The sequence below is a fragment of the Tachysurus vachellii genome, chromosome 6 (assembly GCF_030014155.1).
Source record: "Tachysurus vachellii isolate PV-2020 chromosome 6, HZAU_Pvac_v1, whole genome shotgun sequence".
Classification (NCBI taxonomy): Eukaryota; Metazoa; Chordata; class Actinopteri; order Siluriformes; family Bagridae; genus Tachysurus; species Tachysurus vachellii.
In genome coordinates, this window is record NC_083465.1 from 12,649,809 (window position 1) to 12,663,860 (window position 14,052).

The 14,052-nt window shown below is 37.5% G+C and overlaps 3 protein-coding genes across 4 annotated transcripts; all 3 read right to left on the bottom strand.

Annotated features, from left to right (window-relative positions):
• Positions 1 to 1,071: 1,071 nt before the first annotated feature.
• ftr14l (finTRIM family, member 14-like) lies at positions 1,072 to 4,499 on the bottom strand. The gene is made up of 6 exons (XM_060872314.1): positions 4,073 to 4,499; positions 3,777 to 3,872; positions 3,455 to 3,688; positions 3,165 to 3,324; positions 3,002 to 3,061; positions 1,072 to 1,901 (listed from the first exon to the last, which is right to left on the bottom strand). Exons 1-6 carry the CDS (start codon positions 4,496 to 4,498, stop codon positions 1,381 to 1,383), a joined length of 1,497 nt encoding a protein of 498 aa, XP_060728297.1. The 5' UTR covers position 4,499; the 3' UTR covers positions 1,072 to 1,380.
• Positions 4,500 to 5,045: 546 nt separating this feature from the next.
• LOC132847219 (toll-like receptor 4) lies at positions 5,046 to 8,024 on the bottom strand. Of its 2 annotated transcripts, none has more exons than XM_060872309.1 (3): positions 7,808 to 8,024; positions 7,441 to 7,457; positions 5,046 to 7,269 (listed from the first exon to the last, which is right to left on the bottom strand). In XM_060872309.1, the coding sequence occupies exons 1-3, from the start codon at positions 7,931 to 7,933 to the stop codon at positions 5,058 to 5,060; spliced, it is 2,355 nt and encodes a 784-aa protein (XP_060728292.1). In that variant the 5' UTR covers positions 7,934 to 8,024; the 3' UTR covers positions 5,046 to 5,057. The 2 variants fall into 2 exon arrangements, with proteins under 2 accessions (XP_060728292.1, XP_060728293.1); XM_060872310.1 differs by having other exon boundaries at positions 7,441 to 7,607.
• Positions 8,025 to 8,887: 863 nt separating this feature from the next.
• Positions 8,888 to 11,928, bottom strand: LOC132847218 (toll-like receptor 4). Its single transcript, XM_060872308.1, has 3 exons — positions 11,516 to 11,928; positions 11,264 to 11,430; positions 8,888 to 11,116 (listed from the first exon to the last, which is right to left on the bottom strand). The coding sequence occupies exons 1-3, from the start codon at positions 11,600 to 11,602 to the stop codon at positions 8,905 to 8,907; spliced, it is 2,466 nt and encodes an 821-aa protein (XP_060728291.1). The 5' UTR covers positions 11,603 to 11,928; the 3' UTR covers positions 8,888 to 8,904.
• Positions 11,929 to 14,052: the final 2,124 nt, after the last annotated feature.

The following is a 14,052-nucleotide window of genomic DNA, read 5'->3' on the forward strand; positions in this document are numbered from 1 at the left end:
ACATACAAGTTGCATTTTCATTTTCACGTTTATGACGTGGTATGGGTTGAGAACTTTGAATGGACGTATGGGCGTATGAATGGCGGAGCTAATAACAATGTAGTAAGACATTCACGACCTTCTTGTGCCACGCGGGAAAAACGTGTAAAGCGCACGTTCAGGCCTGTGAGTCAGCAATGAGAGGACACTGTATCACGTGACCGTGGGCTGCGCGAGGTCATTGCGTGTTTCTCTGATTCACAGCTAGTGTGTTTCTCTGCCACACTTATACCGTTTATTAGATTTGTACGTGAGCTAAAAGTCTCACTTCCCAAATATCTCTTGTACTCACAGTTCTCCTCATATATTCTCATATGATTCAGAGTCATATACGTATATTTGACAGTCAGACTAAATGTAAATGAGTCCAACGCTTAAGGTTAATTAGTGCTATAATTCAGGGTTATTATTTACATTTTCAGGTGATTTTTAGTGCGGCTCCATATAAGAGGTCTTAGACCCACTTGTAGAAAACTTATATCAGTTTATATTTGACACAGTACAGATTTCACTTCAAGAGATTTGGAGGTTTGAGGTTACGTATCCTCAACAGTACATTATTAAGAAATGTTCACATGTTGCTCATTACATTTACAGCATTTGGCAGACGCCCTTATATCCAGAGCGACTTACATTATCTCATTTTTATACACATATAAGCATTTGACGGTTAAGGGCCTTGCTCATGGGCCCAACAGTGACAGCTTAGTGGAAAAGCGATCAAATGGTATCCCAACACCTCAACCACTAGGCTACCACATGCCCACATGGTGTTGCTCTAATGCATGCACATTCACGCCTTTAGATCTAATTCAGAAAAGGCCTTCTGACAACTGTAATATGCAATACTGCAAAAGGAGATATGGGTTGCCATAGTGGACTTATATACATTGATGTTGGATTTAATTTATTAGATTTATACTTCAGTATTTTAATCATGTGGATATGACACCTAAACAGTGGATAAAAATACCTTCCAGTTAGTTTAAGCAGAAAAGTTCTGACAGAAAAAGTGCACCAGTATGCAGTGAGTCAAAGAACAAAGCAGAAATACTCATTTATTTTATCTTAATTTGCCTTTCAAAATCAATGAGAGGGATTGAATAACACCATCTAGTGGTTTCTGTGTAGAGGCTCCGGTGTTTAACTCATTCAATTTTTTTTCCTTTAGTTTATTAGTGGATTCTTCCTTCACATTTACCTTAGTCCTTTAACAGTAAGGGAGTAGTTAAAGCTATTAAAGAATACATATTTAAAGTAGACATGTCCTTTGAATGAGAAGGTCTTACAATGAAGACCTCAAAGACTCCTATTCCCAGTGTATGTAAACATATTTTAACTTTACAGTATCTTTACAGTTGTTCCATAGCCCCAGACTCCAAACCCTGCATAGAGAGGCTGAGTGAAAGAGGTATTTACTCTATGGAGGAGAGTCATTGTGTCTGAGACACTATAAAATGCCAATGTTGCAGCCTTGTGGTCTAAATATACTCCTATTCTTGAAGAATTGGCCAATGGTATAGAGATACGCTTGCTGTGGTGCATGAAGGTGCACTTAGACTCAGAGCAGTACAGACTCCAGGATTTGTCAGTCCAGCCAAAGCTGCAAACATTGTCATTGCCTTTCCTGCTTATTTCTTTGCTGGTTACAGCTATGTCCACTTCTGTACCGCTCCATTCAATCTCCCAGTAGTAACGGCCACCAATCATAGCCTCCCTGCACATCACCTGCTGCCAGTAGTCAAACCTCTCTGGGTGCTCAGGGTATGATTTGGGCTCGCTCATCTGCACGACTGTGTTTCCTTTGGACAGGTGGAGGTTTGGGTGAGCTGTTAGAGGATCCAGGGAAAGCTGACAGTAATCTGTACGTGAAACAGGACAAGTGATGGGTTAAAACTAGTATTTTAGTTTTATTGTAAATGTACTACCATAAATGCTTACATGCCTATGTGTATATAAAAGTCAGCTTTTCTCTAAAAAAATTAAAAAAAAATCACATGGCTATATATCTAGGTTCACAGTTTAATTTGCCCTGACCTTTTGAGTGATTTGAATAAATATGAGCCATTCAGCCATTGTTGCAAAACAGCATAAGTGACATTTTATGAGCAATGTGTGGAATTTTGTTGAATAGCATGTTTTGTCTGAAAATCTGCTCTGCAAAACCAACCTCAACTTCAATCATTACTTTCTGATTTAATAATCTGTACAACAGGTTCATCTTGCGATATTTAAATGTAATTAAAGAGTACTTTGAAGAATATGATTCCATTTGGTGTAAGCATACTATAGAGTGTTAGAGGGCGCTATTCACTAACAAAATGTGATGTATTGTGAATCATACTTGACCCTGCAAAATTGATTTGCAGTTATTTTGGATGGCTGTAACATTGCCAAGACTTTAAATACGTGTCAAAACTGAATATTAGACATTGTTTGTTAAGTCATTTGTTCCCTAAATGTGTTAGGAATACCAATCAGAAGGTCATCATTTTAAATCCCAGTGCTTTCAAGTTACTAGTGTTAAAACCTTGAGCAAGAACCCTAACAATCAGCTGCTCCAGAGGCCGACCACACGCTCTGACCTCAGTTTCCTACCAATCTAGTAAGGAAGTGAATGTCCAAAAAAAGAACAATAAAAGGCTTTCTTTATTTCTAACATAAATGTTTCTCATTTTTTCTTAGTTTCTGTTTCCAAAGCCACTGAAACTATCCCCACCTGCCCCTCTTTCCACTTTGAGAATCCCGTGTTTCATGCTGTTGACTTTAGTTACATTAAATATACTGATGTGGCTTAATTTTATATTTATCCAGGTATACACCCTGAATAATTCAATGTAAAAATCAATAAAGCTATGTTTAACAAATCAACTGGGTTCTGTTTCCTTAAAATTTCCTTAAAACTTGCTGTGCTCTAGTATGTAGAACATTTTGACTGTAGTGAATAATTAAAAAAACTTACGCTGTAAAAATTCATCCCTCTTTTTTGGTTCCAGAATCTGCAGAATTTGAACTTCACTTGCTATAAAGAGAGTGTAACGTTACAATTATTTATACCATAAATCAGACATTTTTAAAACACTGAAAATGAATAATTTACACGAACTGTGTTGTATTTCACCAACCTGCAGTTGAGATCTTGTTCAGTTCTAACTTGCTTACATCTTCTACTTGCACCTTAAGATCAGATATGGCTTTCTTAACTTTATCAAAAGAGTGAACCGGGGCCAGTGACACTTTGGACAAGTCCTCATATCCTGAGGGTGCTGAAAGAGACTGCCAGCTCTGTGGCAAGAATGGAGAGAGTTGATTTCACAATAATACATATTTAATTATATCTCATGCAAATTTCTACAAAAAAAAAAAACACAGTTGCAACTACATATTCCGTATATTAATTTGTAGGAGCCAATACCTGTAAGAAATGAATGTGATCTTCAGAGTGAGAAAGCCTCTCCAGGTCATTGTGTTTCATCTTCAGTAATGTGATTTCTTCCTCCATTCGGCTCAAGTGTCTCTCAGCTTGAATCATCAGGGCTGATTCTTGGGCTTGGATCATTTCCTTCACGTCGGTGTACCTCCTCTCCAAAGCTTGCATCAACTCAGTGAATATTCTCTCGTTCTCCTCCAGCACACTCTGAGATGAATGCTGTTGAGTGGAAAGGAGAGTTTAGTTGTGATAAAAAAGATTAGCTAAGAAAAACAAGGACGAGAGCTAGTTCCTTTTAAATCCCCACCTTTAGAGACTCTGTAGCCTGCATCAAGTCTTGCCACTTTTTCACTCTCTCATCAATCTTCTGCTGAGAGCTCATCAGTTTAGCACTAAGCTGTTTCTGCAGAAGGAAAATAGGGCTTGTTTCAGGAAAACCATCACATGAGGATTACATGTCTCTAAGCCATGATATGGTTGAAATAGCTAAAGAGGAGATCTTACAATATATTTTTTAAAATTGAAATTTAAACACTAGATTTCAGGCTACATTTTAATAAACATAATAAGGAATGTTTCAGTCGAGTATTGTAAAAAACTCACCTGTTTCTCAGTCCTCTCAGCTGCAGCAGAGACAATGTCGTGTTTTTTGTGTTCATCCATGATGCACAGAACACAGACACACATCTGATCCGAGCGACAGAAGACCTCCAGTAGTTTGTCATGTTCAGCGCAGATCTTTTCCTTCAGCTGCCCTGTTGCTGGCACCAATTTGTGCTTCATCAGTGCTGGGTACTCATAGTGAGCCTGAAGATGAGTCTCGCAGAATGAGGTCAGACATGTTAGACAGGACTTTACAGCTTTCATCTTTTTCACCAGGCAGAAATCGCAGAGTACACTGCGCTGGCTGCTCTGGCTGCTCCGGCTGCTCGGTCTGGGGTTGCTGTATTTTTCATAAGACTCAGATCTCTGGAACTTTCCCAGAGAGCTGTAACGGCTCTGGTCTCCCACACTGCTACGTCGAGACATTTTGATTCCTCCGTGGAAACTTTCAGGCTAGATCGTCGAGTGTGGCGTAGTTTCAGTGAAACTGTCGTGTGACAGGTTTTATATAGGAGAATGTGAGCAATGAAGTATGTCTAGCGTAAACCAGTATGCCTTGTTGGAGTTCAAACCCAAAGGGTGTGTCATGATGAAACATGGTTTTGACACAAACAAAACATTTAGAGAAGTAACATGACACCTAAAAATTTCCACATAGTCATATTTAAATACATTCCAAATGTATTTGACTCTTATAAAAAGGAAGTAAAGATGTAGTTTGTCTTTTTAAAACGTTAATAACATTTATAACTAAAGTAACTTTAGGTTGTGCAAGAGGTCAGGTAATATTAAAGAGATGTTTTTGGTTTGAAAACATATTAGTACAGAGGAAATATCTTTCTAGGCTGTTTTACCTAATAGCTGAGTTTTACAACAGGCAGAGCCACTTTCAAGAAAATGGCCTGTACTTCATTCATATATTATGTACTTTTAAAAAAATTATAAACAAAGCCACAAAATATGTTAAATTAAAAAAAAAAGCCAGTCAAGTTCTTGCGATCACAGCTTTCCGAAGACGAATCCAGAATGTCATGTTATTTATTGGGTTTCCACTCCACTTTAGATACGTGTTGTTTTTCAGATGCTTATGAAGTCCAAATACCTTCTTTGACTTCTCCTCCTCCACATCTTCTAGAATGATGATGATGATGTTAGCACTACGTTGCATCACTAGCCAGGACTGCGCCACCTCAAATTCAAAACGACACCAGGAGCTCTCGATGAAGTGTTTAGATACAACCACGATAACTTTACGACTGCCCATGATGCCTTCATCTATAATGTTGGAGGTAATGGCTTTGCCAGCTTCAAAGTCCCGTACATGAAGACAAAGATGAATGGGTGGATTCCCATTTTCTAGATTTTCCACAAGTTCATCCATTACCCATGATTCATCTTTGTTGGAGTAGATAACAAAGGCATCATAAGACCATTCCTGCTGTCTGGAGGCCTTATAACCTCTTAGCAGTATACAGCCATAGCGCAGATAAAACTGAAATTTGTAGGTCAAAAGAGACACGAAAACAAGAAAAGTGACAGCAAATACACATAACGCAATTGTCAGCCTTCTGATGTGTACACAGCCTTCAATGTCAAAGTCAATAACTCTAATTTCTGAATCAGATGATAGCGTTTTACATAAAATGTTATTAGACTGGGGAAATATTTTTTGATTATTTATTATCCACAAAATAAAATCTGTTTTGGTGCAGAAGCAACTGAATGGATTAGAAGATATGTCAAAAACAGAGAGGTTCGCTGGTATGTTTTGGAGCGTATTAAGGCTGATTACAGAAATACTATTTTGGTCCACAGCAAGCCGTGTTAGACTTTGTAGATTTGGCTGTGTCAAAAAATCCAAAATTATTAACTTGTTTTGACTAAGAAGTAACTGTCTAAGCTTCTGGAGGTTACTGAATGCTTTACTGGATATATGATCAATGCCACAGTGTGACATATCAAGAACCTCCAAAGCTGTTAGATTTTCAAATAAATTATTCAATACATTTCTCTGGAAAGTATTCCCTGCTATTTTCAGTATTTTAAGACTCTTAAGCCCATGGAAAATAAAATAGCTACTAAAAGTAATTCTAGTGTATGAAATATCTAAATATTTTAGACACTTCAGGTTTTGTAAGATTCCAAATTGTCCAATTATATCTAGATTTGTGTGATGGAAATCTAATTCCTCGATCAATTCAAGACCATAAAATGGTTTTGCACTGAACCATATGTTTGCGTTACGACTTAGATTCATGTGCCGAACATTTCGCATGTTTCTGAAATACAAAGAACAACAACCTTGTAATATCATTTGGTTTCTACTTAGGTCTACATACTGGAGTTTGGGCATGTCACTCAGACCATGAAATGCCAGTATCCTGTTATCAACCAACACCAGCTTTTCTAATGAATTTACATGTGACAAATTTGGTATTACTGATAAATATTGGTGACCTATGTATAGTTCTTTAAGTTGATGAAAGGGGACATGTTCCACATCTGTCATATATCCTCTTTTTAGAGTGATCTTCATTGCATTGACCATACAGTGAACAATGCGGCCGTTAGAAGGTGACGATTCTTTTTGATAATAATATATTTCTGTGAAATGAATCATGCACAGACCAGCAAAATAATCAGCGTCTGATGTGCTTATTTTCTGGACTAGTTTGTAATTTCCTATGAGGAGTTTTCCAACAGTAAGACCTCTGAGAGCTTTTAGACCATCCCTCATTGTGTCAAAAGAAGCAAAAGCACCCACAATGTTAAGCTCTTTCAGGTAAATATCCTTAAATGCTCCTGGTTCAACGTGTAATATGGCGTTAATGGAGAGTATTAGCGTGATATTTCCCCTCATCTCTCGCAGTACAGTTGTGTGACTTACTTTTAAGCTTGATATTTTATTTGCATGCAGGTCCAGTACGCAGAAGTCCTTAAAGTTGATCATGAATCGCGGAAGGGCAATTGATTGAATTGCGTTACTTCCGACATTTAGTTCCTGAAGCTTGGTGAGATTGTTCAACTGGACATTTAAAGAGAACAGGCCTGTGTCCACGAGAACCAGTCTCTTTAATTTGTGTAAGGAGTTCAAGCCGTTAGGTGCTGTATATGAAATGGGATTTCCAGTAAGAATCAGAGTAGTCACATTGTTCACATTGTGGAAAGCATCATCAGCAATGGACTGGATTTGGCATCTAAAAGGCCAAAACATGTAAAATAAATAAATAAATAAATAAATAAATAAATAAAAATAATAATAATAATAATAATAAATTATATATATATTTGAATATTGAATATTTATTAAAAGCAAGAGGATGCATTAGTCCTTAGCAATGACCATTAAAATGGATAGAACTCTTTACCTTGTGAGGTCCAGGACCTGCAAATCATACAGTGGAGGAAACAGCTGCTTTTGTAAATAAGGCAACAAGTTAAAACTGAAATCCAGCTTCTCAACAGAGGAAGGAATACTGGTAGGTACGTAGGTGAGATTCCTTCCTAAACATGAGTAGTGTGGATAGTTTCTAATCTGTGTGCAAAAATGATATAGTTTGGTAAGACTCATTCTTTCTGTATTTGGTACATGTTTAATAAATGTGCACTTTAACAGTAATAGACAATTGACCAAATACAGTACTCATTAGGATGACCAAATTACATTATACTTTTTACTTATATAATTATACTAAATAATTACATATTATTTACATTATTAACTTGATAACATACCTTTGTGCACTCCTCTCCATTTCCATTTTGGATGAGAATGAAAAATATGACAGGGAGTAGTCCTCCATTTATACAAAATGCAATCATATTTACTTGTAAAGTATGATCTAAATCTTTCCGTGACATCAGTCTGAGTGTGAATTTCAGTTAAGGAAGTTCATATCATATATGACATGGCTTATTTGACAATAGGTTTAAATAATGTCTACCAAAAAGGGGATCTGTAATCACATGGTGTTGGCTTAAAAAAGTACCTGTTAAGTTCCCTCATCTCTTCTACATATTTACCAAATGCACACACAGTACACAACATCAAAACAGATCTTCAGTCCTCCTTTACCTAAATAAATGTTGTTATTAGTGGTGGTGTTGGTCTTTCAGCTGCTTCCTGTTCGGGGTCACCACAGCAGATCACATGGTCTGCATATTTGATATGGTGCAGGTTTAACACTGGATGCCCTTCCTGATGCAACCCTCCCATTTTATCCAGGCTTGGGACTGGCACTGAGAGTTAACTCTATGGCTGATGTAGTTTCCTGCCTGGGAAACAAACCTGGGTCTCAGCAATGAGAGCACGGGATCCTGCCGCTGGACCACCATGAGTGCATATTGTAGAAATATTCTCAGTCCACCAGATCACATACACCAGGTTTGGCTACTGTTTATCACAATGGACATTTTTCAATATAGATCTATGGTTAACTTGTGCATGTTCTTCTGTTTATGCAGATTTGTGTCTGTTTACATTTTAGGTGCTGACTAAGATTGGTTTATAATGCTATAAATCTCAAAAATCACAGACACAATAACGTCTATCACAAATCAGCTCAAACACAGTACACTTAAAGAATACAACTGTTCTTTTTTCATATGGGGACAATTAATGTACATAAATGGATGCAATTGAGTGTCATTTTCTTTTCTTTTCTAAAACGATATTCCACACTAATTAAATCTGTGTATTCTAGAAGAAGATGAAGTTAAAATTCTCTGTTTATGCTTACATTAACACACGCACAAATAATTTACTTTGGAGTCTTTTAATCTATTTCATAAAAAAGAGACACAAATTTGCTAACACACTTTGGGGGAAAAATTCAGTTTCTCGCGATCACAGCTTTCCGAAGACGAATCCAGAATGTCATGTTATTTATTGGGTTTCCACTCCACTTTAGATACGTGTTGTTTTTCAGATGCTTATGAAGTCCAAATACCTTCTTTGACTTCTCCTCCTCCACATCTTCTAGAATGATGATGATGATGTTAGCACTACGTTGCATCACTAGCCAGGACTGCGCCACCTCAAATTCAAAACGACACCAGGAGCTCTCGATGAAGTGTTTAGATACAACCACGATAACTTTACGACTGCCCATGATGCCTTCATCTATAATGTTGGAGGTAATGGCTTTGCCAGCTTCAAAGTCCCGTACATGAAGACAAAGATGAATGGGTGGATTCCCATTTTCTAGATTTTCCACAAGTTCATCCATTACCCATGATTCATCTTTGTTGGAGTAGATAACAAAGGCATCATAAGACCATTCCTGCTGTCTGGAGGCCTTATAACCTCTTAGCAGTATACAGCCATAGCGCAGATAAAACTGAAATTTGTAGGTCAAAAGAGACACGAAAACAAGAAAAGTGACAGCAAATACACATAACGCAATTGTCAGCCTTCTGATGTGTACACAGCCTTCAATGTCAAAGTCAATAACTCTAAGACCTGAGTCTTGTGACAAAATTTTACACGAAATGTTAGCTGATTGTTGAAGTAGTTGTTGATTGTTCCTAATCCATATAATAAAGTCTATCTGTGAACAGGAACATTCAATTGGATTAAACAACAGGACAAGGTTTGAGAGATTTTTTGGTAGGTTTTGCAGAACATAAAGCGGGATGTTAAAAATGTTATTTGTTCCTACATCTAATAATGTTAAGCTTTTTAGATTTGGAAGAGTTGCAAAATCCAAAAGTGTCAATTTGTTTTGACTTAGAAACAAATGCCGTAGATTTGAAAGACTTTGAAAAGCTCTGCGCTCTATGTTCTGAATTCCACAATTTGACAAGTCAAGAAATTCTAAAGTTGTGACATTTTTAAATATATAACTTAGTGCATCTCCTTGGAAATTGTTCCCAGCCATCTTCAGTACTTTTAAGCTACTTAGATATCTAAAGGCCATGGTCTGCAAAAATGTACTGTCTGAGTATGATATATCGAGATATTGTAAACGATTAAGACTTTTAAAAAATTTAAATTGTGCATTTATTGACCTTAATTTTGTGAAATGAACATCCAAAATTTCCAAGGAGTCAAGTCCAGAGAATGGATTTTTGCTGAAGTATATTATCGAATTAAAGCTCAGGTTAAGAGTATGAATGTTTGGCATCCCTCTGAAAAACGTTGAACAACAGTCAGACAAATGCAATTTGTTTTCACTTAGATCCACATGCTGAAGTTTGGGCAAGTCATTCATACCGTGAAGATATAATGGTTTACTGTTATCCACCACCAGTTTTTCTAACATGTGTAGATGTGAAAGTTCCAGTATGATGGGCGATTGACTGAAATGTATATGAAGTTCTTTAAGCTGATGAAATGAGCCATGCATGGCTCCAGTACTGCCTTGCTTCAGAGTGATTTTTGTTGCATTGACCATGCAATGGTACACATTAATTTCAGAATCTGAAAATTCTTTTTGAAGAAAATATATTTCTTTAAAATTGATCAAACAAAGTCCACCCAGATAGTCTGCATCTGATATCTTTATCCTCTTGTCTACTAGGTAGTTTCCTATAAGAATTTTTCCAACATTAAGACCGCTGAGAGCTGTTAGACCATCCCTTATTGTATCAGGTGAAACAAATGTACTCTGTATGTTAAGCTCTTTCAGGTAAATGTCCTTAAATGCTCCTGGTTCAATATGCATAATGGGGTTGCTGGAGAGTATTAGCGTGATATTTCCCCTCATCTCTCGCAGTACAGTTGTGTGACTTACTTTTAAGCTTGATATTTTATTTACATGCAGGTCCAGTACGCAGAAGTCCTTAAAGTTGATCATGAATCGCGGAAGGGCAATTGATTGAATTACGTTACTTCCGACATTTAAATCCTGAAGCTTGGTGAGATTGTTCAACTGGACATTTAAAGAGAACAGGCCTGTGTCCACGAGAACCAGTCTCTTTAATTTGTGTAAGGAGTTCAAGCCGTTAGGTGCTGTATATGAAATGGGATTTCCAGTAAGAATCAGAGTAGTCACATTGTTCACATTGTGGAAAGCATCATCAGCAATGGACTGGATTTGGCATCTAAAAGGCCAAAACATGTAAAAATAAATAAATAAATAAAATAATAATAATAATAAATTATATATATATTTGAATACTGAATGTTTATTAAAAGCAAGAAAATGCATTAGTGCTTAGCAATACACTAAAATGGATAGAACTTTTTACCTTGTGAGGTCCAGGACCTGCAAATCATACAGTGGAGGAAACAGCTGCTTTTGTAAATAAGGCAACAAGTTAAAACTGAAATCCAGCTTCTCAACAGAGGAAGGAATACTGGTAGGTATGTAGGTGAGATTCCTTCCTTCACATGAATAGTGTCGATCATAAATATCCTGTTGGAGTCAAAATTATATGTAAGACTCACTTAATACATTATACAAATGATCAAAGTCTTAAATTGAATCATTTATAACAAACCTTAGTGCACTCCTCTGCATTTCCATGTTGTATAAAGATGAAGAAAATGAAGGGGAGTATTCCTTCAGCTGTACAAAAGACAGTCATAGTATTATGAATGGGTGACCAATTTCCAACAATGACATCAAACTAAATGTGAAACTCGCTTTGTGCTGAACTTGAACTGTGGGCAAAATACGGAACTAGTCCAGTCACGAATAAGGAACGTCACTTGTGAACGTACATCATTGGTAATAATTTCAGGGCATTGGAATTCACCCAAGTGTAATGCCAGTACATTTCAGAGAATCATTCTCATGGTCACTCACACCAATCTAGCACCTTCCTGTAGTTAGACCTTGGGAGCATGGGAAACCAGATGGGGTGAATATGCAAAACTCCACTCAAACAGTAATCTGAGCTCAGGATCAAACCCAGGACCATTTTTATATGATCATTTTTATTTGTATTTTCTAAATAAATTAAATTATGTAGACACTTGACCACCACACCCATATATGGTTCTACAACAAACTGTTGTCACAAAGGTGGAAGTACGCAATTTTTCTGTATACTCTATTTGTTGCATTACAATTTCCCCAATTTTACTGGAACTAATAGGCCCAAACCAGTTCTAGTAAGTTCCGCATGCCCCTGTGAGAGTGCTGAAGACATGGTTTGGCAAGACCTGAGGGGAAGAACCGAGCACCTTTAGGATGAACACCGGGCTGAAAACTAAAATCAGTGCTGTACCACACTAACACTCTTGTGACTGATTGAGAAAATCCACACCACCACTCTCCAAAATCTTGAGAAAAGACAGTATATATTTATGCACACACTATATACTATCTTTCCTCTAGATTTTGGAGAGTGGTTGTGTGGATTTTCTCAATCAGTCACAAGAGCATAAGTGTGGTACAGCACTGATTTTGGTTCTCAGCCCAGTGTTCGACCTAAAGGTGTTTGGTGAGGTTGATGTCAGTGCTCTGTGCAGGACACTTAAGTTCTTCCCCTCCAGTCTTGCCAAACCATGTCTTTGGCCCTCACAAAGGGGCATGTGAAACATACTACAACTGGTTTGGGCCTATTAGTTCCAGTAAAATTGGGGTAAATGTAATGCAGGAAATTGTAATGCAACAAATACAGTATACAGAGAAATTGTGTACTTTCACCTTTGTAACAAGTTTGCGGTAGAACCATATATGGGTGTGGTGGTCAGGTGTCTACATAATTTAGGCCATGTAATGTAGGATACCTAGTTACCTCAGCAACACTTACACATATCCTGCCTCATAAAAAAAAAGTTGTTCTTTTAAGTCAGAGCTTAGGATGACAAATTAAGCGGGAGTTAAAAAATATAAGGGGGGCACGGTGGCTTGGTGGTTAGCACATTCGCCTCACACCTCTAGGGTTGTGGGTTCGATTCCCGCCTCCACCTTGTGTGTGTGGAGTTTGCATATTCTCCCCATGCCTCGGGGGTTTCCTCCAAGTACTCCGGTTTCCTCCCCCGGTCCAAAGACATGCATGGTAGGTTGATTGGCATCTCTGGAAAATTGTCCGTAGTGTGTGATTGCGTGAGTGAATGAGAGAGTGTGTGTGTGTGCCCTGTGATGGGTTGGCACTCCATCCAGTGTGTATCCTGCCTTGATGCCCGATGACGCCTGAGATAGGCACAGGCTCCCCGTGACCCCTGAGAGGTTGGCTTTGGTGCCTAGCTTTCAGTAAAGGTATTTTATGTCCTGCTAACAAAAATGAAGTTTCATGCTCTATTTTGCCTCCTAGTGGATCAATAGAGACAAACTCAAAATTCTCCATTTAAATGGACTCCATATATTCAGTGTTATGATGCATTTCCACTTTGAAATAGTGTAGCTCCGGTGTTTTTCAATCATAATTTACATTTGTCTGTACACTTGTTACAGCAGCTTGTCCTTGAGGTACTTGTTTGGGTGTTCTGTTAATAGGTATCTGCATTCTTGAGTATATATATTGAAGCATACAGTTTGAAGCTGTTCTCCAGCCTTTGTTCTTCTTGCAAGAGCATTTGTCGTTATTCTTACATACAGGACTTCAGGAACTCTTGCAGACACAAATGCAACCACTCAAAAATCCATCATTGTAATGAAAGGGCTGGAAATGTGGCAGAAGTCCCAAATTTGTGAATGTGTTCAAGCTATAGGTTGAATACATACCACAAGACATTGTTAATTTAGTAAACAGATGAGATCATTTGGCAGGTCAGATTACAACTGCCTGGTTCTGACACACAAGTTGCACATTACATTTTTAAATAAATCCAATCAATTATTTATATATATATATATATATATATATATATATGTATATGTATGTATGTATGTGTGTGTGTGTTCATGTTATGTCAATGCCATTCTGTTTACACGGTGGAGATTCTGTACTAGAACAAATTCCTCGTATGTGAAAACATACCTGGCAATAAAGATCTTTCTGATTCTGATTCTGATTCAATTGAACTGTTGAATAAATAAGATGGCTCACAATCTACTTGGTAAGTATACTGAAGTGGTTCCATTGCT

Coding starts and splice junctions, on each gene's coding strand:
- ftr14l (XM_060872314.1), bottom strand. CDS start 4,498: ATGTCTCGACGTAGCAGTGTGGGAGACCAGAGCCGTTACAGCTCTCTG. Junction 3,689..3,776: donor AGGCTACAGAGTCTCTAAAG/GTGGGGATTTAA, acceptor TCCACTCAACAG/CATTCATCTCAGAGTGTGCT. Junction 3,062..3,164: donor GAACAAGATCTCAACTGCAG/GTTGGTGAAATA, acceptor CTCTCTTTATAG/CAAGTGAAGTTCAAATTCTG.
- LOC132847219 (XM_060872310.1), bottom strand. CDS start 7,933: ATGTCACGGAAAGATTTAGATCATACTTTACAAGTAAATATGATTGCA. Junction 7,608..7,807: donor ATGGAGAGGAGTGCACAAAG/GTATGTTATCAA, acceptor TTTTGCACACAG/ATTAGAAACTATCCACACTA. Junction 7,270..7,440: donor CAGGTCCTGGACCTCACAAG/GTAAAGAGTTCT, acceptor TTGGCCTTTTAG/ATGCCAAATCCAGTCCATTG.
- LOC132847218 (XM_060872308.1), bottom strand. CDS start 11,602: ATGACTGTCTTTTGTACAGCTGAAGGAATACTCCCCTTCATTTTCTTC. Junction 11,431..11,515: donor ATGCAGAGGAGTGCACTAAG/GTTTGTTATAAA, acceptor TGACTCCAACAG/GATATTTATGATCGACACTA. Junction 11,117..11,263: donor CAGGTCCTGGACCTCACAAG/GTAAAAAGTTCT, acceptor TTGGCCTTTTAG/ATGCCAAATCCAGTCCATTG.